This window comes from Aricia agestis, chromosome 20 (genome assembly GCF_905147365.1).
Source record: "Aricia agestis chromosome 20, ilAriAges1.1, whole genome shotgun sequence".
Taxonomy (NCBI): domain Eukaryota; kingdom Metazoa; phylum Arthropoda; class Insecta; order Lepidoptera; family Lycaenidae; genus Aricia; species Aricia agestis.
Window position 1 is genome coordinate 3,726,232 of NC_056425.1, and position 26,331 is coordinate 3,752,562.

General features: G+C 36.9%; 2 protein-coding genes across 3 annotated transcripts in view; one reads left to right on the plus strand and one right to left on the minus strand.

The window, feature by feature from the left end:
* LOC121737191 (probable beta-hexosaminidase fdl) overlaps positions 1-26,331 on the plus strand; it is a 161,569-nt gene that overhangs the window by 80,225 nt on the left and 55,013 nt on the right. The gene's annotated exons all lie outside the window — the stretch shown is intronic.
* The window catches only part of LOC121737192, a 57,186-nt gene that overhangs the window by 27,955 nt on the left and 2,900 nt on the right, over positions 1-26,331 (minus strand). Inside the window, exons 2-3 of the mRNA XM_042128788.1 lie at positions 16,139-16,394; positions 6,978-7,110 (exon numbers count right to left, since the gene is read on the minus strand). Of these exons, the coding sequence (XP_041984722.1) occupies positions 6,978-7,110; positions 16,139-16,257 (252 nt within the window). The 5' untranslated portion in view covers positions 16,258-16,394. The remainder of the gene's footprint in view (positions 1-6,977; positions 7,111-16,138; positions 16,395-26,331) is intronic.

The window sequence follows — 26,331 nt, forward strand, 5'->3', positions numbered from 1 at the left end:
TCACGTTTGTTGTATGGGAGATTTATTTTGTTTTTAGTATTTGTTGTTATAGCGGCAACATAAGCGCGGTATATATAATATGCGGATACACAATCTGTGAAAATTTCAACTCTAGCTATTGCCGTTCTTGAGTTACAGCCTGGAGACATACAGACAGACAGACGGACAGACAACGAAGTCTTAGTAATAGGGTCCCGTCCCGCACCCTTTGGGTACGGAACCCTAAAAAGGAGTTTCTTAGATTTGCGTATTGTCATTGTACTGAAGTTTACTATATGAAAAAGTTTTTAACGCTACTGCTCCTGAAATTACATTGTTGAAACATTTCTAACGGAATCAAAAAGGAGTTTCTTAGATTTGCGTATTGTGTACACAATTTGCTTTAGAGCATTTAGACATTATCAATTTATTTATTAATTTAATTTTTGGCTTCAGTCATTCGCGAGATTAACAAAATTTAAAATTCATTTTTAATTATAAAGATTTATGTAGATTTACCTTGGACATTAAGATGGATTTTAACCGACCGAAAAAGGAGAAAATTCTATGCTGTGGATTTGTAAAATTTTGTTCTTTATCTTAACTGTGGTCGATATCGCACAGAAAATGATAATTTACCTACTACATAACCTGTCTCTATCATTTTTTATACCAAAACCATCTTGTCCCTTTCACACCTATACCGACTTGTTAGCCCTTAGCCGACCCCTAGACTAGACTAGGGAAGGCGCACGATGTTCAATGTTAACCTTAGACGGTCAATAATATTATGCAATACGAATTATTGCGTAATAAAATTCCTCGTCTAGGGGCCCGTTTAGTCGTAAGCCACCAAAACAAAATAAATTTATTTATTTTGTCATTCGTATCATATTATCGTATCTGTTCATTATTATTATTATTACTACTATTTTATTAGTTTTATTGTAAGAAGTACATGTTGACATAATATTACATTCATGATTGTGCACGTCCTATCTGCTATCCTTATCCAATCTCTCTCTGTAGGGCTGCTGGAAGAGATTTCTATTAGAAATAAGCAGATCCTTTGTGTCGTCTCACTGTGTAAATTATTGTTTTGTTAATATTTCTTGTGCACAATAAATCATTAAATAAATAAATAAATAAAATCAAACCCTTACAAGACAATTTCTCGCAGGTAACGTGTGGAAATACAATAAATTATAGAAAATATCTTCAGTGAGTCGAAGAAGAGCGTTATTGTTCGCGGCGGAACCGCAATCCCGTGCCGGAAGCGACGTAACTGTGTTACGGCCGCCATGTTGCCGGAAGTCGGACGGCAACTGTTTTCCGATAAATACGCGGGGGAGAAAGTGTGATTTCCTGAAGATATTTAAAGTAAACCCGGTGTTTTTAAAGTGGTTTGAAAATATTTTTAACCCCCAACGAAATGTCTGTCCGTGGCGTCGCGCGTCGTAGCATCCAAACATAATGTGATTTTTGGGCCAATTTTGATTTAGTTTTTGGAACGTAGTTCCTTATCGCGCGTTGCGTCTTGGGCTAGCCTGAAAAAGTTGTAAGGACATTTTTTTATTAGTACTTGCATGGTAGGGGCAGAGGGCCTTGATAGTATTCCTGTGCGTCAATGTTTGACTTGACACCTCTCAAGTTTTGTTTGTTTGAAGTAGCACGAGTCGGCGCATGAGTACCGAAAACTATTCCACCTCAATTTTTTTATGCGATCCTCTTCAAATTGCCCTCCTGATGATATAAATGCATGTTGCCAGGACGCAACCCGGTGCCATATTGTTTAAACAAACATTGTTTAAACAATTGCAAGAAATTGTTATTTTTCAACCGAACAAATTTTTTTTATATTTTTTATTGAAATACCAATAAAAAAGGTCCTATGATTTTTTACGATAAAGTTAATATTTTTAAAGATATGATTATTTAAAGGTTAAAAAAACCTCAAATTTGGGTACTTTCGACCGATGAAAAATATATTTAAAAAAATAATAATGTCAAAGTAATATATTTTTTTAAATTCTATATACAATAGTTAATAATATTGTTACTAGAGATTTAAAAAAATTTCATTATTTATATCTTTTTTTTATCTTAGCAAAAGTAGACAAAAAATTGTGTTTTTGTATGGGAGCCCTTAACCAATTACTTTATTTTAATTTTATTATTAATTATTAAAGTACAAATATAATTAAAGATTTTATGAAAATTTCAAGTGCCTAACTGTTACTATTATTGATTACGAGCAAAAAAGGCCAAAAAATCACGTTTCTTGTATGGGAGCCCCCCTTAAATAATATATTTTAGCGGCAACAGATATACACAATCTGTGAAAATTTCAGAAGTCTTAATAATAGGGTTTTCTAAGACTTCGTTGTCTGTCCGTCTGCCTATTTGTCTATATGTCTCCAGGCTGTATCTCAAGAACCGCTATAGCTAGACTTCTAACATTTTTGCAGATTGTGTACGTCTGTTGCCGCTATAAGAACAAATACTAAAAATAAAATAAAATTAATATTTAAGGGGGGCTCCCATACAAGAAACGTGATTTTTTTGGCCTTTTTTGCTCGTAATCAATAATAGTAACAGCGAGGCGCTTGAAAATTTCACAAAATCCTTAATTATATTTGTACTTAAATAATTAATAATAAGATTATAATAAAGTAATTGTTTAAGGGGGGCTCCCATACAAAAAACACAATTTTTTGTCTACTTTTGCTAAGATAAAAAAAAGATATAAACAATGAAATTTTTTGAAATCTCTTTTAACAATATCATTAACTATTGTATATAGAATTTAAAAAAATATATTACTTTGGCATTATTTTTTTTGAAATATATTTTTCATCGGTCGAAAGTACCCAAATTTGAGGTTTTTCGAACCTTTAAAAATTCATATCTTTAAAAATATTAACTTTATCGTAAAAAGTCATAGGACCTTTTTTATTCGTATTTCAATAAAGAATATAAAAAAAATGTTCGGTTGAAAATTAACAATTCCTTGCAATTGTTTAAACAATATGGCACCGGGTTGCGCCCTGGCAACATGCATTTATATCATCAGGAGGGCAATTTGAAGAGGATCGCATAAAAAATTGAGGTGGAATAGTTTTCGGTACTCATGCGCCGACTCGTCCTAGTCTAATTGCCTGAGTACTTATTATTAAGCCATGCTTTAACATCAGCTCGCTGAATGTTGGAAAATTTCGGGAACTTTTTTATTGATTTTTAGTTATTTGTATCAACTAAAACAACCAAAAAAAATAATTGTCACCTATTTAGATAGACATAAGCATTTCGCTCGTATTTCTACCCTCAATATGGACTTTATGTTGGCAGTTTGTAGTGCCAACTGCCAGCATAAAGTCATGGTAATCGTGTCGGAACTACGCTCAAGGTAGCACTTTGCTACGAAGGTCAAAGGTACCTTAGTAGCTAGACTATGGTGTTGTTTGACTAATTAAGCTATTTATAAATTCACGAAAACGTGATCGATAAGTTGATACACCTTTTAGTTCTTTAGACGTTTCTTAAGAAATGAATACAGGTAAATGCTCTTTGCTTTGGGCCATGATGGTTAATTACGATTGCCGCCATGATAGAGAAGCTCGTATAGTAAATAGCGAATAGAGAAAGAACACAGAGAGATTTAATTGTAACTTAACTTTACTGAAGAGGTTTTGACAAAATTTGCATACATACACAAGTTTAGTACGTTAAGTCAAAATTTCACTAACGTCTGTTAGAGTTAATAGCAAATTGTTAAAATTTCTTCTCTTTTATTCATATGCAAAACGAAAGAGGTAACGTGATACTAATTAGTAATTCGAGCGTTAACTTAAACAGTCATTGGTGAAATTGGGGCTTAGTTTCATAAAATGTGCAGCCGTTAAATAAAAGCCAAGGTATTCTTGTTAACAAACCAGCATTCACTGGATATAGTTTTGATTGAAGAACGATGCACTCGGCTAACCACATCGGCTTAAATCTTCACCGTTGCTGGCCACTGATTAAGTGTCTAAACTCGCAAACAGCCTTAGGTATGAGGAGCACAGTTTTGACGAGTTCACCGGTACCTACTTCGTTACACCGAAAAGCACCTATCGTATGCCTCTGGTATGTTACTCTGGTATTCTAGAATGAAGTAAGTATAGTATGTTTAGAAGATGAAGTTAATATACCTAGCGGAATAGAGAAACAAAGGCCTGAGCAAGAGAGGCGTCACTATCTGTAACACTGCGTGGTAAAAAGAGACGTGTGATATTTTTACACACAGATGAAACCAATTTCGGTTACGTTTGACAGCTCGAGATTGTTGCTCTATTCCGCTAGGTATATTAACTTTATGGTATAGACATACCATACTTCAATACCAGAATACCAGAAAACTTCAGAGGTATACAAAAGTAACTCTTATGAAAAAAGTTTTAAGTACATTTTTGCCGCGTGGAAGGTGGGTGTACGGTTTTTCCTACGCCGCGTCGATTCACTCTCTTACCGTCTTATACGAATATTCGATCAGGTCCTGGGCCCGTACCACGAAACGTTTTTGATACTCAAACAATCGTACGACTTACGAGAATGTTGCGTCCTACTCTAACAAAAGTGAAATGACGTTAGAGCAGGACGCGGCATTACGAAACCGAATTTAATTTGTACCCATCCAAAAAAGTGCACCGAAAAAAGAGATTCAAAAAGTTATGCATGATTGTAGATGTCGCATTAAAGCGGTTAGAAAATTTGCTCATGTATTTTATTTTTACCAGCGTATCTAAAGACAGCCAGCAAAATAAAATAACTTTTTATTCCAAGTCGCACGCTGTAATTGCAAACCTCCAAAATACAAATAGAATCTAAAACTTAATTTCCTTCTCTGTTCTATTTTCGTCTGATCCGCGCAAAATCCTTTAAATATTTAACTTTAAATTTTTTGTGAGTCGCCTTTGGTCTTTAATTCTTTTTAAATCTGTTGACTTTAGTGTTTGCGCAGCTTAAATGCGAGTGTTTTTAAACTAAATCTATTTTACTGCGACAGTGCTATTTATTTATCATTTCGAGTTGTGTTTACAGGAGTTGTGACTTGTGTTGCCTGTGAAAGAACCTTTTTTTTTTTTGAACAAACCTACTAACTAACCTAACTTTAATAAATAAAGAAAAAAAAAGAACATAACCGGAAACCGTGCATTTTACTACGATAAAAAACTGTCCTATTACTATTTAGACTGGCAACGCACCTGTTACCGCAACTCTTGTGATGTTGAGAGTGTCAAAGGGCGACGTTAGTTGCTTTCCATCAGGTGGCCTGTTTGCTCGTTTGCCACGTAATTAAAATAAATCTTATGTTCTATTCTGGATTTTTAAAGAAAACAATAGTTTTTATCATAAATTAGGCCATTTCCAATTATTTAGTTGAAAAATTCTAAATTCGTAACAGACGAGTGGGCGAGTTGTTTTTTCCCAGTTCACCCCGCATTGTTGCCGGGCCGCGGGATAAGTGAGTCGAACAACGGCGACTTAATTACGTGAACATTACAAGAGTCCGCTTAACCCCGCTTACACCGCTTAAGGCCTGATTACACCTGCCGAGTAGCGGCGAGACCCTCGGCCGAACACATCCATATACATTAAAAAATAAAATAAAATAAAATAAAATAAAAATAGCCTTTATTTTCCTACCACCAATTTACAGAAATATACTAGAGAATAAATTTACTTAATACTTAATAAACAATTTTACTAACTAAAATATAACAAAATATAACATTTCTCTCCCTATAACTACATATTATTATTATACTTAATTTTATTTTTTTTTTTTTTTTTTGTAACTAAATTTTGGTGGTAGTCGCCTCTACGGCGTAGGCCTCTCCTAAATCCTTCCAAATAATTCTATCTCGGGCTACTTGCATCCAGTTATTTCCACACCTGTCTCTGAAAAAATCCATATATATAAAATCCATATACATTATACAAAGTAAAATGTAACTGCCGAGACAGTGCTAAGGGCTATAGCCGAGTGAGGGAGCACACGTATTTTTAATATTATGGCAGGTACAACTGACGCTTGAGAACAAATGGCAGAAATGCAATTTATACAGTTGCTGAGATTTCACTGTGGCGTCGAAATTCCATTTCCAGACATTATTATTATATTTTTAATGGCTTAAATGGGAAATTTCACGGAGTGACGTGTACGCACCGAGCGTCAAGTGGTCTCCGAATGCACGTCGAGTGCTGTTTAGATTCACCGTGTGATCGAGCGAGACAGTGCGAAGAAGCGGACAGGTTGGTACTCTACTTAGTAAATTGAACGGGGTCCGAGTGACTGTCTCGGCCTGTTGTTAGGTCGAGCGCTCGGCCTATCACACGGTAATGTGTTCATTCTGAATGCTCGGCCGATTGCACTGTCTCGCCAGTCGCCACTCTACTCGGTAGGTGTATTCAGGCCTTTATACCGCTCGCTCGCTTCGCTCACACCGCTCATAGAAAACTTTGTTCAACGAATTATCTCGTTATGTTCAAGTTGTGCATTGTGAATTTTAGCGTTTTTGTCGTTGTTTAATATTGTTATTACGGTGCAGCGCGTAGAGTACTGTAGTCGGATGTGTAGCCAGAAATGGGAGCGCGATGAAAGCACAGGTGTTAATCATAAAAGGGCAGAAAGGTAGTAATGAAGTTTTAGTCACCTGCGCGTGTCTAGCTTAAAGGTATAAGTGATATTCCGATATTTCTTTTAAATAATGAATTCATTTTAAAACTTCATCATTGTAATAAGCGAAGGCATGTTACTTTAGAGCTCCGTGCCAACTAAGTTTTCATAATCAAAACTGGTTAAATGCTCTCCACCGAAAAGAGTACCCTGTTGCCCGTGTTTCTTTGCGTAATTTCTATTAATTCTCTGCGTGTGCACTGTGCAATATTCGTAAAATATTGCCTTAATCCCCGCAAGTGTCCATAAACGCCTAAAATATTCGGTTACATGGACTCACCTGATGCAGCCTGGTGTCGGCGCTGACGGTGTATATGCCCCTGCAGTCAGCCACCTCTTCCGGCTTGTCTGATGATGGGGAGCGTCTCCAGCACGCCGCGCACACCGCCACCAGCACACCGCATAGCGTCGCGCTGTTGATAATGAGATAGTTAATTTAAATGTACTAATGAAAACAGTACAGATTCATTTATCGATTGACTTTTACGCTAAGTCACTTTAATTTACGTCAAGCCAAGATGGATAACCATGATTGCCAACTGGATATTGTTGCTGTATGGACATTTGGACAATCAACGTTGATCGCGGGCAATCAAAGACGAATACACTCTACTTAACTTATAGGAATCCAAAGGCCACAAACTGGAGTGTATTCAGAGAGGAATTGCAGATAAACCTCGCAGCAGTCAACAAAGCTGTCAAAACGCTGATAAGACGGTCTTGATACCTTTCACCAAAAAGAGGAAGTTGGAGGGACTAAGACCCCAACACTCTTCGGGAAAACTATTAAGTTTGCGGGTGATGTCAAATATCTAGGAGTAATCCTAGACAAAGGACTCACTTGAAATAAGCACATCGAGTATATTACGAAAAAGGCTAGATGTGCTCTGGGTTCCTGTTGGAAGCTTGTCAGCTCTAAATGGGGTATTCGGCCGAAAGCAATGCTATGGATATATACAGCCGTAGTGAGACCGATTACCACATATGGCTGCGCAGTGTGGCATAAAAAGGCTTAACAAGTAAACTGTAATAAAAGACTAAACAGCGTACAGAGACTGGCATGTCTAATAATCACGGGTGCACTCTCGTCAACACCCACCGCTTCCCTCGAGGCCCTGATCAACTTAACTCCGCTTCCTCTGCTTGTTCAGATGGAGGCCAAAAAGGTGGCTCTCAGGGCCAGGACGGCGGGTAGGACGAATTGGGTCTCCACCCCATTTCGACAGCTGGAACAGTCTCTCAGTGAATCACCTATCATGGCCATGCCATCAGATGCCATGATCAATGTGTACAGCTTTTCGAAGCAGTACCAGGTTTTTATACCTTCCAGGGGGGACTGGGAAAGAAAAATCCCAATCGATGTCCGCCCTAGCGACATAGTTTGGTTCACGGATGGATCAAGGAAAGACAACCGTGCGGGAGCCGGATTCTACGGGGGCAGGCCACCAAGGGGCAAATACGCCTGTTTGGGGGAGTTTGCGACCGTGTTTCAGGCTGAAGTCTTCGCTATCCTCGGTTGTTCACTAGAAAGCCTGGAGATGGCCCTAGTTAATAAAAACGTTTTTATCTTCTCCGATAGTCAAGCTGCACTTAAAGCACTGACTGCCGCAGAAGTCTAGTCCAAATTAGTTCTGGAATGCGTTGAGACGTTAAACATGCTAGGAAGGAACAACAACATCCGCCTAGTATGGGTCCCGGGCCACAGCAACGTCCCCGGCAATGAAACCGCTGACGAACTGGCTAGGCCGAAAGTCTCATATATGGTCCAGAACCAGTCTGTGGTATAACTCCCAGTACCACAAAGCAAGTGCTCAAGGAATGGGGTCACAGACTATGCTAGAAGCAATGGGCTGAGACCCCTGGCCTTGAACACTCCAAGGCACTAATTTCTGACTTCAACAAGAAACAATCAGAATTAGTGCTCACCTTGGGTAGGAACCAATTAAGAATCCTTACCAGAAGCCTAACTGGGCACTGCAAGCTCAACAAACACCTAAACAGAATGGGTATTTGTAGCATAACGACTTGCAGATTCTGTGAGGAGGAGGATGAAACACCTATTCACCTTCTCCTCGACTGTCCTGCTTTACTACAGAGCAGGAACAGGCACCTTGGTCGCCACGAATACTCGTCCACAGATGAAATTCGTGGCACCAACCCCAACCATATCGTTCAATTTATGAGCAGTATTGGGTTGGGGATGATACTCTAGTGCGAAGGAGTCACAATAGATCCTCATGGGTCGCAGTGACGTCAGGGCTACAGCGACCTGCCTTCTTTAAAAAAAAACGCTACTTATCACATAGCACGTCCATATTACCGATGGTATTGGTTCATCGGCCAACTTAGTAACTGGAGAAGTCTCATCAATAACACCCCTCTTTTTTGTGGGGGGTTAAAAAGAGCCCAGTTACACGGAATTTTTAGCAATTGACCAAACTTACAAACAAAACATAACGTACTCTTCTAAACAACTATAGAACCAACTTTCTTACTTAAGTTTACTGTGAAATTATTTTGAAGCACTCATAAAAAAAGTCCTATTCATATCACTTAAATTTGGTTCAATTCCCTGAAACTATAAAAGAGTTAAGTCTAAAATACTACCTACAACATTTTAAAGTCACGTCCAAATCATATGACATATCCTATTCACCGTAATAACTTGTAATAACATGTCATACGTGATACATATTACATAGACGTATCATTTACCCTGAAACAGAATGGCAGGTTGGTCACGCGATGTCGCGTGGTGACCACTCCCCTGACAGTATGGCTGTAAGCCGATCAATTGGATTATCACCTATTCAGTCAGTTCTGACATGAGTTCTCCTCGGACATTGAGGAATTTCAGAAAATGAGTAGTTTAATAAAACTACCTCGCACCACCTGCAAGATTTGGCATAGCAGATGTTTCTTCCTCTCCTACACCGCGCTGTCGGTCTTCTCTCCCCGTCTTACAAATTTATGTAAGACGGGGAGTAAAAATAAAATTATATATATGTATATCTATATATATAAAACTCAAAGGTGACTGACTGACATGGTGATCTATCAACGCACAGCCCAAACCACTGGACTGATCAGGCTGAAATTTGGCATACAGGTAGATATTATGACGTAGGCATCCGCTAAGAAGAGATTTTGATCAATTCCACCTCTAAGGGGTTAAAATAGGGGATGAACTTCTTAACTTCTTTGTCTATTTTGCTGAAATTTGGTATGGAGATACCTTGAGTCCCTAGTAAGTACTCTATGAATCCTCAACGACAATCACACGGACGATGATGATGAAAACGCTTAAAACATTAAAGAATTTTCAATTCAGTAACTAAAGAATAACTCAAGGTTACTGTTTCAGACCGCTTTTAAAGATGCACCAGCGATGAAAAGAACTTCCAAGATTCCCTCTTCACAAGCATTAACAGAAAATGACAAATCTCGTTTGAACCTCTTTGTATTTGACAAACGTTTAACAATGGTGCTTAGAGTACAATGGGAGCGTTTGCAGCAACTACGGGCTTGGCTGTAAGTTTGGTTAGTTCTATTTTTTTTATGTAATTTCTTTTGTGCTATCACTTACTGGCTGTCCACATTTGTGTGGGTTAAGTATTGAGTAATACACGACACTATAATCACATCCATACTTATATTATAAACTAGCTGTACCGGTGAACTTCATGTCACTTTAAAACCTTCCTTGGACTTCTACAAATATTTTAAGACAAAAATTAGCCCAACCCGTTCAGCCGTTTTTAAGTTTTAGCTTTAAAACACAATTGAAAATCCATTTATATATATATATATATATATATATATATATATATATATATATATATATATATATATATATATATATATATATATATATATATATAACTAGCTGTACCGGTGAACTTCATGTCACTTTAAAACCTTCCCTGGACTTCTACGAATATTTTAAGACAAAAATCAGCCCAATCCGTTCAGCCGTTTTCAAGTTTTAGCGCGACTAACACATTTGGAAATCTATTTTTATATATATAGATGAGAAAGTGTGTATGTCTGTTACATCTTCACACACAAACTGCTCAACCGATTTTGCTGTTTGAGTCCCGGGAAAGGATGATACATTTTATACCGGAATTTTGGCGCAACGGAGTTGTGGGCGTCATCTAGTAAACTAGGTCTACCCACAGGGTCTACCTGATCTGACGGCAAAAAGTGAGAAAATAAATTGACTCACATTTTGATCCTTTTTTTTCCCTTATAGCGGCTGATTCTGTGTGTGAAACATGTATCCCCATAAACATGCAAATATAATCAAGGATACTTTTTGAAAATTTGCCATTAGATCCTGGTAGACCTATAGTACAAACTATAAACTCACACAAAAACACTTCTCGCACTAGGGTGATAATGTTTTTCTAGAAATGGCCTATGTACGAGCTAGCACGTACATTGCTGATCCTACATAATTTTCCCTTAATCCCGGCAAGTGCATACTCTCGGACAGTTCGCTACAAGCCGTCATCAATCGTGCACTCATTTACTATCATTAGCATTCAATCAATATATTATCATTTTTATATCAATGACTTTTAATTTAACAATCATATTCTATCATAGCACAATAAGGGTGTAGTCGACTGAGCAGCTCCTACAGCTTATCGCTTTGTTGAAGATATCGATTGTAAGACCAATCGATATGTTACACAAAGCGATAAGCCACCACTAATTGTTAGATTCGATGTTGTTTGCAAATTGTAGTTTCACAAATGTTTAAACGACTTTGTTAAATCTCACATTTGGACAAAAAAATAGCAGTACTCGAAATATGTAGGTACTTAGGATTTAAGTGTATCTTTGATGTATTTCTATCAATACAATTTGAGTGGTCTATTCTCTATTTAGAGCTTTTCATCCATATCCTTGAACTTTGATGATTGACTGAACCTTGATGAAAGAATGTCATTTTCGAGTACAAATACTTGCCTAAACGTTCCACAAATTAGCACTTAGGTTATAACTTATAATATTATAATAATTAATTAGTTAGTTACCACATTTTATATTGTCGCTTGCAAAATTGGTTACTTGATTGGCTATCGGACTTAAAACTTAACCTTTTCAAGTTATAATACTGATTTTGAATGTTAATAAGATGAACTCTCGCCTCGATGTTGGGTTTAATCAGTTTTGTTTGTAATTTCCGTGTACAACTTATAGTCTGTTTAATATTCAATAGTTTTTGTTATTGGTTGCTTGAAGTATGCAGTAAGTTTAACTTCTTAAGTCTTAACATAATTTTAAGTATTTCATACCATATAGCTATGCTACGCTGATATTTTAATTTTTTTTAATAATTTATTACCGGAATAGGGATGATGAGAAAGTCAAATATTAGCGAATTTTGTTAATAAAATAAAGAAATCATGGTAAAACATAATGTGTAAAAAAAGGTGTTCCCAAAATTTCAGCTCAATAGCATTTGTATTTTTTTGTTATGCGCCTTCAAAGTTGGATAATCAAGTCGATTTATTTTCAATTATATTTCTTAATATTTGTATACCATTCGATAACTTATGCAATTAAAAGCAACTTTTGTTACAAAACCACTTTCATAAGCGCAATATTTAATATACCTATCGAACAAAGTTCTCTCCCGATGCGTACAAACTACGAAAGAGTGACGTCAGTCTTTCGTAGCACTTTGTATGGAGCGTTTCGGGCAAGTCTATTTTATGAGATGTTTGAATTGTCATATCTTGGTGAATTTTTAAGCTATCAGAGTCATTCATTCAGCGATGTTTCTATTTTTTAAGGGTCGTTCAATTACCGATAAGAAAAAAAATAGTCATCAAGCCTATTACGGCCTTTAACCATTATTTGTTTTAGGGCGAACCATTATTTGTTTCTCGATATTACTTTCACATTATTTTTTATTGTAAAGTTTCTCTTTTACATATTATGCTGTCTATATACCTAAGTATCTATCAACTTTTATGTCGTTTGAAAATTATTTGATACAGATATCCTGTCTGTTCTGTGTCTGCCCCCAAGCAGAGAGCTGCCTACGCACATTTGCATATTAACTTATATTCTGAGTTATAGGTACCGTATAACTGCAAAGGGATCTTTGAAGCAATAATTTCCCTTAAATAAGTTTACAGAAAGTTTACTTAAACCCTTTCCCTATGCGTACCTTTGAACATATGAAAGACAAAGACTTGTTTAAATAGAAAATGGAGTCTAAACTTTAACAAAATAAGCTTCATTTGCTTTCAAAAGAAGTCAGAAAATCATTATTTTCATACTTAATGTTTTATTCCGCTGTACTGTACGCAGTACTTTTTTCGGACGTTCTACGGACGCAGTTTTCATTAAAGGCACATCCGACGTCACTGACGCGACAGCCATAAATTCTTTGTGTCCCAAGTCCCAACTAGGGTAGATTCACATACCCCATACTAATTACATCCATGACAAACAAGTTGGAACCTTCTTAGCATGCGATAAAGTCGATAATTGCGCGCAAACTTCTTCCGAACTAGCACTAAATCTGTTACACACAAAATAAAACTGTATTTACAGGTGATAAAGTTCATAATTGCGTTCGCGTAACAGTAACGTGATCAATCTAACGTAGTACAGGTATACTTAAGCATAATTTTCGCACGTCGCAATTCTCGTAAAGGTGCGTAATTGCGAGCTAATTCGTGAGATACAACCCTTTATTATCGGCCTGATCGACCTTTGCCAGTAAAATCACTTAGCCAATTGGTTGATTATAGCCGAGCTACGCCCGCGCCGGAATATAAAGTGGCCTAGTCAACTTATGTGTTACTACGAAACTAACGAAATATATTAGACGCTAAAGGTATGAAGCTTTTTCTTAATGAGTAAATTTGATTTGTTAAATTCGTCTATATTCTTTGAAACCTCAGATGTGTAAACACGAAAATAACTTTGAACGAAAATTGCATATCCTGCAAGGGTCGAACTACATAATACTTAAAGAAGTGTGCGTGTATTGATCCGATTAAGAAATCTCAAAGTTACACATTTGTAAGTACCTTTTTTAATTAAAATTTTATAAGAGAAAAACTATTGAACGGATTTATAGATATACTTTGGGCTCTGGATAAACACACACAATAATCCTGAAAAAGTACAGTCTTTACGTGAAATTATACAATACAAAATTCCTAATAAATATAACATTTTAGTGGCAACCCTATTTCATATATAATATGAATTTGCCGACAGCACACATTACAACTGACAAAGCAACTTTTGACGGCCCTAATTGTTATCAACTCCGCCAATTGAGCTAAATTCAATATGGGATTATGAACTGCAATGTTTCAGAATGTTCGATTTTGAAGTTTGACTGCTGAATTAGTTAAATTAGGTGTTGACTCATGCAAACATATCGGTTCATTATCATCATCATCATTATCACCTTTACCAATTACCATCATCACCATGTCTTTGGCGTGATACTGCCAGCCACAAACTACTGTGTCGCAAATAACTGGTTTTTTGCCACCACCTGTTTGTTTTTTGGTATCTAATATGGGAGGAAAATTGAATGTGGACAAAAGTAACCATGTTCTAATTGAAACTCAACGGAGTTTGAACTAGAAGCGGTAGATTGGTAACCCGAAAGTAAAAAGTAGAAGCAAATAAAATTCGTTGTGTTCTGTGTCCAAAATATCAGGAAAATTGCGAGGAACATAATAATATTGACTCTACCTCTGTTTAAAATCATAGGCGCGACAGAACACTGTCTATCGGGCGAGCAAGTCTATATTATCTATACTAATCTATACTAATATTATAAAACGGAAGAGTTTGTTAGTTTGTTTGTTTGTTTGAACGCGCTGATCTCAGGAACTACTGGTCCGATTTAAAAAATTCTTTCAGTGTTAGATAGTCCATTTATCGAGGAAGGCTATAGGCTATATTTTATCACGCTAAGACTAATAGGAGCGAAGAAATAGAGGAAAATGTGGAAAAAACGGGGGGAAATTATTAGAAAGGCCTAATTTGAACGCGCTAATCTCAGGAACTACTGATCCGATTTGAAAAATTATTTCAGAGTTAGATAGCCCAGTTATCAAGGAAGGCTATAAGCTATATTTTATCACGCTAAGACCAATAGGAGCGAAGAAATAGAGGAAAGTATGGAAAAAACGGGGGCAAATTATTAGAAAGGCCTAATTTGAACGCGCTAATCTCAGGAACTACTGGTCCGATTAAAAAAAATATTTCAGTGTTAGATAGCCCAGTTATCGAGGAAGGGTATAGGCTATATTTTATCACGCTAATACTATAGGAGCGAAGAAATAGAGGAAAATGTGTAAAAACGGGGGAAATTATTTGAAAGGGCTTATCTCACGAACTACTAGAGCATTTTTTCTGTTATTTGGATCAGATAAGAAGTAGACCACGTTAAGGATCATAGGCTTTTTTGTAGACTTTTTTTTCTGTGAAATATCTAATTTACGCGAGCGAAGCCGCGCGGAATGTCTAGTAATATTATAAAGTGGAAGAGTTTGTTTGTTTGAACGCGCTAATCTCAGGAACTACTGGTCCAATTTAACAATTATTTCCTTGTTAGATAGCTCATTTATCGAGGAAGGCTATAGACTATAAATTATCACTCTGAGACTAATAGAAGCGAAGAAACATAGGAAAATGTGGAAAAAACCGGGAAAATTTTTTGAAGGCGCTTATTTTGCGAACTACTGGATCAATTTTAAGTTATTTGGCACAGATGTAGAACGTGACATGAAGAAACATAGGCTATTTTTTGCGGGAAAATGTTTCTGTTCGGTTCGGTTTCTGTTCGGTTTCCGTAAAATTTCTCATTTATGCGGGCGAGGCCGCGTGGAATGTCTAGTTTGTAATAAAATTTATGTACAATTTTTAATGAATATTGACGAAATCTCTTCAGTTGGCAGCTGCCACTTACCAAAAAGTTGTTGAAAATACAACGCGAATGTACAGGAAATAAAATGAATTATCCTACAATTTTATTTAACGTTTGTAAAATTATTTCGGAAGCACTACTCGACTTGTAAAATAAATTGTAATTTGTGTGGATATTCTGTATTTCGCCGGGTGAGGATCCTGGCGTGAGCGTTTTAAGTATTATCCGTATTTAAATTAATTTAATAAAGCTATGTAGTAAGTATATTTCCAATCATAAAGCAAGTAAAATATTTTACAAAAAGTTTTGTGGCTCTTTTCGTTGTTTGGACTGCAATTCTTAAACTACAAACTAGTTCAGTTTTAACAAAACCTGCTGGTGTGTACTGACCTGACGAAGGAAATATTGCGGCCTCCGCTGCGCTCCCACCGCGACCACAAGCCCCAAACACCACAAGAGAACGTGGCTGGCCAGCCACGTTCTCTTTTCATATTTTTTTTTATAATCAGCTTGATACTGACCTGACGAAGAATATATTGACGGTGTAATGCGTGGCTTCAGTGACGACGGGCTGAGTGTGGTTGTAGTAGCGGCTGGCGTGCGACACCGCCGCCACTGCCGCCATGCGCTGCGAGCCCATGGCCCACCCGAGCGGGCTCCGCTGCGCTCCCACCGCGACCACCAGCCCCCAACACCACAGCCCAGCCACGTTCTCTTTTCAAATTGGTGTTTTTTTTATTATCAGCTTGGATGCGTGGTGTAGGTCGCAAGGCACATCTGTAACAAGTTATTTTTTGTGAGCTCTTAGGAGAGTCATAGACTGGCATGGCGATTGTTAGGCAAGTACTATATAGCGTTCGCAGGGTGATTGCGCAATCATCATAATATGTTTAAAAGGCCCCAAGCATCAGTAATCCATAGTGAAGAAGGTGCGTTTTTTAAACTTCAAAAATCACTACTTCTGGTTGATTTGAATTGACCCCGTGTGGACCGTGGTTATTAAAATGATATTTTTAAAACGCCTAGCCACTAAATATACTAGGCAGCGAAATAAGAGTTTACCAAATAAGATTCACTGTTCGGAAAAAAAGGAAACTATAAAGTATAAAGGTTTCATGTTTTGGCTGGTAATAATGGAATTTACTCGCTGTAGGGTGTTTCTTAGTACTGTTCGTAAATAGATTCCGTCGTGCTCGTAACTGTTGGGCTTCCTCAGATCAATATAACATTTATAGATCTAATAATAACTACACAACTTTAGCTTAGGATAAATGTATATAATGATGTTATTTACATAACATTAAAAATAATGCTGAAACATGGCACATAAAAATTATTCAATTAGATGACGCCCACAACTCCGTTGCGCCAAAATCCTTATCGCGCTGGAACCGTACATTTTTTCGAGATAAAAAGTATCCTGTGTCCTTTATCGGGACTCAAAGTATCTCCATACCGAATTGCAGCAAAATCGGTGCAGCGGTTTGGGCGTGAAGAGGTAACAGACAGACAGATAGACCCTGTCGTATTTACATTTTTTGGAAGGTAGTTCCTTTAGCGCGCTGCGCCTTGAGCTAGACTGAAACAGTTGTAACGACACTTTTTTATTAGTACCTGCATAGTAGGGGCAGAGGGCGTTGATAGTATTCCTGTGCATCAACTAATTGGCGTTTTTTTAGGAATAAACAGTGACGCGTTGTTAGTATTCCTGGGCGTCAGTAGATGGCGTTTTTTTTAATGCTGTATACAGATTTTTTTAACATATGAAATAACTTAGTTCCATTCGGGTGTCCCTTGACACCTCTCAATTTTTTTTTGTACGGAAACTCGTTGGACAAGTGCAGTAAAACCAAATTCGTTTGCAATTCTAAAACACAATTATTAATTGAACCATTTGTTCTCTAATGATATACAACAAATGGCGAACATACATCTCCACTTTCTTATGCTAATGCATCCATTTCTCTTAATAGCTCGCCCAGCGTTTAGCTCGATCTTCGGCTGTCCAGATAACTTGTTGATTTATTACGCTAGCTGACTGCTTGCTTGCTTGATTTGCTCACGTTAAGGAGTTAAAACCCATAATTATTAAAATACAGAAAAGATGTAAAACTAAAACATTAGTGTTGGCTCTGTAAATAAAAAAAGGCTGTAAAGAAGTGTCCTGCAGTCATACATTTTTTTTTAATTTTTTGTTCTGATTTATGTGAATAGAGATCCACCTTATGCACATGTTGGTTAACGAGTTTTAAAAACATACGGTGATCAGAGCTGGAGCGTTACTAACCACTTGACGAAACTGGAGTCGACATTTAAAGGCGCAGAGTAGCAATAATTTTTTAGCAGAATTGGCTTACAGCGCTAACGAACTCTTACAAAAAAACAGCTAATTATGTAAATCCTTTTGACGGAAATAGAATAAATAGTTTGATGCATACTTTACATATTCATAAAGCGACGTTAGCATTAATTGTACATAAAATCTGTTAGTTTTATAACAGTATGCATTTTTGCATGTGAATTATGAGTTTTACGCAACTAGGTACTACCCATTTTAGTTCCTCTTGTTAAATAAAATAGAGAAAAGATTTGTTTATTCTTTACATCGGACCAGTAGATTCGTTTAATTGAAACTACTGCCCAGATTATGTTGAAGAAGTTTAATATTTGTATAGATTTTTGTTGCCACTACACACAAATTGCCACTACAGGCACATCTCATTCTCTGGTTAATAAAAAATGATGAAATAACGTCTGAAAAGTTATAAAATTTATTCGGATCTCTAGTTGTTATAAATTTACAGGATAAAAACTATAATATAATAATTATAACATCGAACGGCGATAAATTCTGACGACACCCGGGGGACGAACTGGTATTGAATATAATAACTCCGCCACGCTATTACTTTTTACTGCCAATAAAAATAACTTCGATATTCTCTATCAAAGTAGATATCGTGGTAGAGGATATATACTTCGATATTATAATTTAGTACCTACCCTTTAATTTATTGAAGATTTTACATAAGCTCCGAACATCGCTTGTTCAAACTCTTCATTGTATTAATAAAATTCAGTAATCTTAAAATTAATGTGGCCGTTTTATCCAATTAAAACGCGTTAGACATTTCATGTGAATATCGTTTTGTAGATTGAAAGAAAACGAATATAATAAAAATAGGAGAATCTGGATATCCCCTACGCACAATTAGCAAAAAAGATTTCGATTTTTTTTTTACTTAGCCTGGAAAGGCAATAGCGTGTAAATAGCTAAATTGCCTGCGGGATAATACAAAGTTCTCAAAATAAAAAACACTCCGGAATCCGTATCATGCCCGACTAACCTGTTCCATAGTCAGCAGGGGTGCTCATCAGGCAATTGCAGTAGCAGCAAGCCCGTTGGATCTTGTAGGAGCAAGATGATTGTCTTCTATAGCGCGTGGTCCGCTCCGGAGCGTAGCTGAAGTACTCTTGAATTTTGATGCACTTTGGTCGGCCGACCACACAAAAGGTTCACAGCGATTATATTGAAAAACCAAAAGAGAAAGAAACTTGAAATTCCAGCTGGATTAAGCCTTTTCAAGGAAAAATTATCAGAACAAAATTTTCTCGAATGCCATCAAAACCGATCCGCGGCAAAAAGCGGCCAGCAAACACTTGTCATCTGTCAAGTGTCAAAGATATGTATTCTTCGTCTTCTTCCGACAGTGGTAAATTGCCATATTATGTTAAAGGTTCATCCAACGGTTGATGAACAGAAACTCCCAAACTGAGCTACATCTCAACAGTGGAAAAAAAAACAACACAAATCCAGAGTGTAATTTGAGAACTCATTATTTAGTTATTAAGGAAATATAATATATTAAATTATAACAAAATTAAGTGCAAAACCATAGCCCTTTAGCTTTTTGGCTTAGTTAAAAGCTACATATATATTATAAAAGATAGTAGTCTGTAGTACAACAGGGGCACAAGAGGCCGCCTAAATAATAAATTCAGTGCCCCCGGCACCGAAGTTGTGCCCAATTTGTGCTCCTATGTCCGACACGCCTCCCCCAGCGACTTTTGACTTTGACGCTTACTTTGTTATGCTTTTAACCGACTTCCAAAAGGAGGAGTTTAATTGTAGGCTGAGAATTTCGCGTTGAAAAATGTTTTAAAATCTTACTTTGTTATGCTTTCTGACTTCCAAAAACAAGTTCAAAAGGTGACAAAAGAGGTTCTTTTTTGGCTGAGGGTTTAGCGTTGGAAAAATGTTTCCAAGTTGGGGAAAACTTAGGACAATGCAGGCTGATACCTGATTGTCTTACAAGAAAAGCAAGTAAAGTCGGTATAAAGAGAGAGAGAGAGAGAGAGATCTTGTGTAGGTACTTACTGCGCACACACTTAGGCACATTAAAATTAGTCCTGCGTTATAACTAGCTTGAGTTCCATGAAACTGACCGAAATTGTCACCGAAACCGTAGTAGGCATTGTCCCCTAGAACCTTTGCCTGCCACTCGTGTGAACTGCGCACACACTTGGGCTCTTAATCCTGCGGAGCTGGCCTGGTTTCAATGAAACCTTTCACTATCGCCGAAAATGTTGTAGGCATTGTCCCCTAGAACCGTCGCTTGCCAATCGTGTGTGGGTAGCAAAAGGCACTGCATACAATTTCCTTATACTTTAATGACTTCCCGAAACTTGGTAGCATTTATAACGAGCGCGAGCTTGCCTAAAATTATCAAAGTCAACTTACGACATTCCTTCAGCGCACTAATAATTATTTCCACCTGCAAATTGCTAAATTGCTCTGAAACTGTTCGAAAATTACACTATGCAATTTCTAATTCAGTGTATGTAATCTTGAATGCATTATAAGTTTTAGAAATTACTAGAAGTTGCGCACGGCTCCGCCCAGTTAAGAACAGTATATCTGGATTGGATTGAAGTAATATTAATGTTCATTTAAAATAGCAGAATTATATATTGTCAAATCGCGGAATTCTGTCTATAGCGGTCATTGACTCTCTGTCAAAAAACTTGTAAATTTTCTATACAAACCGCGATTGACAATGAAGTGACAGATGTTTCTAGTCTTAGGGTGATATCGTATTTTGTATACACGATGTGAACATAGTATGGATTATATCAATTCAAACTCATAAATATGATGATTATGATACGAAGAGGTAACCAAGCCGTTTTCCGATGAAACTAGAATAGTCTGATTTTTTTCTTAAACTAGCTGTTCCCCGCGACTTCGTCCGCGTGAACTTTAGTTAAATTTTGAAAATCGGTCCACAAATGACGTAGTTGTCCGAGGACAAATACAAAAAAAGTAAAATAATTTATGTCCTCCTCCTTTTCGGAAGTCGGTTAAAAAGTAGCCTAAGTTATTCCCTACTACATCAGCTATCTGCTAAAAAAAGTTCCGTCAAAATCGCTCCAGCCATTTCAGAGATAGCCGGAACAAACAGACAGACAACATACGGACAAAAATTGTAAAAAACGTTTTTGTCTGTACCCTATATACGTTCATATGCATCTAGTAAAAAACGGTTCTTTCAATATTACAAACAGACACTACAGACTATACATCTACATATATAATTTTATTTATATATGTAGATGTATAGATTAACAGAATGCAGTGCGAGTTCTTTTACACATAGCTCCTAAACTAGAAAGGCAATAACCGCTGGTGCCACCTTAAATTGTCTTGACCCTAGAAAGGTAATTCCAATAGTACAGACAAGATAGAGAGTTGGCATCTGAAAATACGTAATTTTTCAGTTACATCACTTTCATTGATAATTCCATTCCATATTGCATAGTGATTAGCTATTTCTTTTGTTGTATGTGTATAATAATAATATATAACTAGAGATCGCCCAATGGTTGAAATTCGACCTTACTTGCAACGACATTAGGACTGCTACCTATATTTTGTAAAAAATATTGACTTCATCATAGTTTTTTTCAATTCTTGTCTCTGGGACTCAGCTGACTGGCCGTTTAAGCATTGTATAATAGTATCTAAAATGAAATAAAAAAAACAATAATCCATTTTCAATTTGTCAACTTGTTGTCAACAGACTTCAACCATAAATAATAGAGTATAATTCGTATGTCACTCAAAATCTGTCATTTTTCCTAGTAGTAGTGTCGTAGTGTGTGTAACGTTTTATTTGTTAAAAATATATATGATAAAAGCATAATTTTAAAATAATATTAGCTCGATGCGCTCCTTCACCATATAAACTATAACTGAGCGAAATTTCATGTACCTACGATTCCCCATTTTTCGTTACAAAGTTTTTCTCTCACGTATTAATATATAGATAGATATCATTGTTTAAACGAACTTTCTAAATCATTCTAGCAATGTGATAGAAATTTATAAGTTTTTGTTACTGAATTTATAAAACTTTTTAAATCGAGCTTGCATGCGGGTAAAAAGAGTAGGAAGATCGTTTACGTTATTTTACGTTGATTTTATGGGTCACCTTTGTATGTACATTTTTAGGGTTCTGTACCCAAAGGGTAAAAACGGGACCCTATTACTGAGACTTCGATGTCTGTCCGTCTGTCTTTCTGTCTGTCTGTCTGTCTCCATGCTGTAACTCAAGAACGGTATTAGCTAGAGAATTGAAATTTTCACAGATTATGTCTTTTCCCGGGACTCAAAGTATCTCCATGCCAAATCTCAGCAAAATCGGTTCAGAGGTTTGAGCGTGAAGAGGTAACAGACAGACAGACACACTTTCTCATTTATAATATTAGTATGGAAGTATTGGATTAATATTGATCAGAAATGTCTCTCCCAGTGACATCTCCGGGCAGAATCAACCTGCCCATCCAATTCGATTTTGCCTAGGCAAACTCCGATTCTGACAACCGTCTAAATTGTAAATGCAATAAGATAGGCACTTGATATTCGTGTATTATGTAGATGCGATATAATATGCTAATAAGCCGAAGTTTCCGCCTTCGCCCATGTCTCGAACTTCCGACAAACTTCTGCCTAAGTGTATTCATTTTTTTTTCGTGGTTCTATTTGTGGATTTTGAACCAATATGTTAATTATTTAAAATTTAATATTTATTATAAAATCTCGTGTTTGTGCGCAAACTTCTCCAAAACGGCTCAAACGATTTTAATGAAATTTTGTATGTACATTCGTTGGGCCTGAGAATAGGTTTTTATCTTTTTTTTATATTGATACTGGAAATAATTTACATATATGGAAAAACAACGTTGGCCGAGTCAGCCAGTATATTATAACATTTGAGAAGAAAGAATCTTACGTAAGTTTTAAATTAGCTAAGATTCTTACCATAAAGTAGGGTTGCTGAGGATTCCTCTTCCGCTTCCTCATAATGAGGAAGTTCCGCAATATTTTGGGTTCCTCAACCGTTATCGCATCCTCATAAATAAAAATAAAAAAATCCTCTTCCGCTATCGCTTCCTCAAAATTTAAGAGGAATTTATGAGGAATTTCACTGCGCATGCGCATCGCGTATCCAATCATGGCAACGCACACGCCAGAGCCAGAGAATTGTATAATTCACTCATCTTTTTTTTTTGTGTGCGTTGTTGTGTATGTTTAACCTGGGAAAATTAAGGAATTCAGACCGAATAATTCGTGTAGTTTTGAAAGTTGGTACAGTTGTTCCTAAAGGCGTCCAGATGAATATACTAAAAGTCTCCGAGGGTGGGACAAGAGCCGGCGGTGTTGGAGGGGGGGAAGGCTCTTCCTGAAAATAATAAAAAATAAATAAAATAACACGAAAAAACTACACAAATTATTCGGTCTGATCGTCGATTTTGAAACTAATTTTCTTAGACTAGTTACTGAACTCCTCCTTAATTGCTGGACCGATTTTGATGATTCTTTATAGTGTGTGTTTTGAGAAAATGGCTTAGATTCATAGTTTGGTCTTTTAATTAATTTTTGTGTAATGTATGTACCTAGTTATGTACAGACAGAACAAAGACTTTTGGGTTGGCTCCGCTAGTATTTATAATTTCCTATCATCCTCTTCCTCATCCGCTTCCTCTTCCGCTTCCTCTTCCGCTTCCTCATCCGCATCCTCTTCCTCAAAAAATATCCTCTTCCTCATCCGCATCCTCTAAATTTGCGCGTGAAAATTCCTCTTCCTCCTCCTCTTCCTCATAATCACTTCCTCAACAACCCTACCATAAAGTTATGTTCATCGAAGTTACTCGAACCCGAAAGTGGACAGAAAGATTTTTTAGTTCTTTAAGTTTTTAATCAAAGCTACGTTCTTGTAGATTGTAGATTTTAGCTTCTACTTTCACAACAAAAATGAGCATATTATACTGCTCATTTTAGGAAAACTCTATTCTAACCACAGACATAGATCAAGATAGATACCGCATGTGTATGTACTTTTCGTGCCATATCGCGTTCCCAAACGACGATCAATGCTCGTCTTTCGAAAGTCTCTTTAGTCTGCTATCGGAATAAGACGTCAATCGAAATTTTAAAATGCCTAAAAGTGCCTTAATGGACACGTTTCTTATCATCGGTACGTCACAGTATGTAGAAAAAAAGTGGCACGCTCGTTTTCATACAAATGGTGCGACATGCGGTATCTATCTTGATCTCTATCTGTGATTCTAACGCAACTGCTAAACTTGCCAGTGTTAACCGTTTTAAAAGTTTAAAAGTAACTCAAAGTAACGATTGAAAACTTAGAAGTTTGTACTTTGTACCTTTAAACCTAATTACGGAGTTTAATCGTAACACTTGACTTCTTATTTCTCCGTTTCAATTTTACAAAGTGCATGTTTTTAGTATGTATTGACTGCAACGTTTTCACACTAGAGGCGGCAGCAGCACAGACGTAAACAAAATGTTTTGTTCGACGTTTGAAATCACTGATCTCCATTATACAAGTACGCTGGAGCCTGGACTTAATGTACTTTTTGAAATGACTGCTGGTTTTTGTGCCTATTTGAAGCGGAATCAGCGCCCTCAGTGCGGGGGAAGAGAGCAGTAGTGGGAGTACTTGTAACTAAGGCTTCGTTCAAAGTTCAAACCTACGCGACCAAGGCGGGAGCGTCAAGTTGTGTCAAGTTGTCAAATGTGTGTTTTGAATACAAAACACACAGCTTTGTCCACACTGTGCCTTTTTCTGTTCGTCAAAGGCATGCGTTATAGCGCAGTTAACAGCGAACGTGAGGCATGCCCGCGACGCATGCCCTCTGACCGTATCCAAAACTTCAAAAATGACAATATTGGCATTGCGTTCTTTGACGCATTCAATTATTGAATTCACCAATATGAAAGTTGATGACGAAAATTGAATATGGAAGTGCACAGTGTGGCTATAGCCATTTGACAACTTGACGCAACTTGACGCTCCCGCCTTGGTCGCGTAGGTTGGAACGAAGTATTATTCAACCAATAGCGACTAAGCGGCCATTTGCAAGTTACGCCAGATTTAGTTTTCTTCCCCCGCATTGGGGGCGCTGATTTCGATTCAAATAGGCACAAAAAGCAGGTGGGCCGTGGGTATCATAAGTCCAGCGTGCTTGTATAATGGAGGTCAGTGTTTGAAATTGATTGATTGTAGACGTGTGCAACATGTCGGATTATTTACTGTATGTGCTAGTAGCGACCTCTGCTCTAAGCTTTGCGTAATATATTCTTTGTGGTTACCCTACTTCTGCCTACTACTGATGTTTCTTATTTACTGCAGTCGGCATTCCTGGCCGCGTTGCTATTTCTTTCATATTTCCATACAAAATATATAGAGACAGGCTAGGCCTAGTTTAAGTACTAGAACATCAAATTATTGTATATGTTATTTTTAAGTGTCTTTTCTAAATAAATTCTAAATTCTAAATATCTGCTGTCTTTTCAACTTGAAAAATGTTTCGAATACGACTCTCTAGCAATGTTGTTTTATCTCCTCTGCAAAAATCTATACAGATTTAGTACAGTTTTAATACAGTATTGTATGGGACATCCGTAGGTCCACGTCCTCGATGAAACCCTTTGTTCTGGGCTTTAGGTACTGAAATATGAAGGCCCTTTATTGGAATTGAGCACTATGTAGGTCATATTTTAAAAGGTTACTGTTTTCGTATATTCCAAAGAAATTGAAAATTTTGAATTGAGAATGTAATTTTGCTGTTTTAGAGTTGAGTGCCCAAAGGTTAAAACGTTACGTTAACCTTATCTCATAATTTTAGTATAAATTATGAGATAAGGTTTAATTTCTACCAAGTTATTTTTCAAAAAAATGTTCTAGGCGGTCTAATAACAGCTTTAGGCGCTGTGAAAAAGTTTAAAGCAAGGTTATATTGTATTTAGCAGTATTCTTCAATGTTAGATTCTTTATAAGTAAATCAATAACAGTATACGGTACACTACGCTGTATCGCATTTCCTCACTCTCACTGGTGCTCGAGCACTGTCAATAGCTATGCACCGCGCTCCATAGATTGTGTCAACACGAATAAATTACAATTCAATTCAAAATACAAATATATTCAATTCAAGTTATCGTGAAAAATAAGTGGGAAAGCCCGGAGCTTTGACGGAGTGATGGTGGTTTTATCCGATTGTGACAAAGAACGATGCAATAGATTTTAGTCTATAGACCTTTGTTATTGTCACCGTAACACCTAATCTACTGATCGAAATTTTTTAACATGGCAGGCGTCGATTGATTCTTAATAACAGTAATTTAAACGGG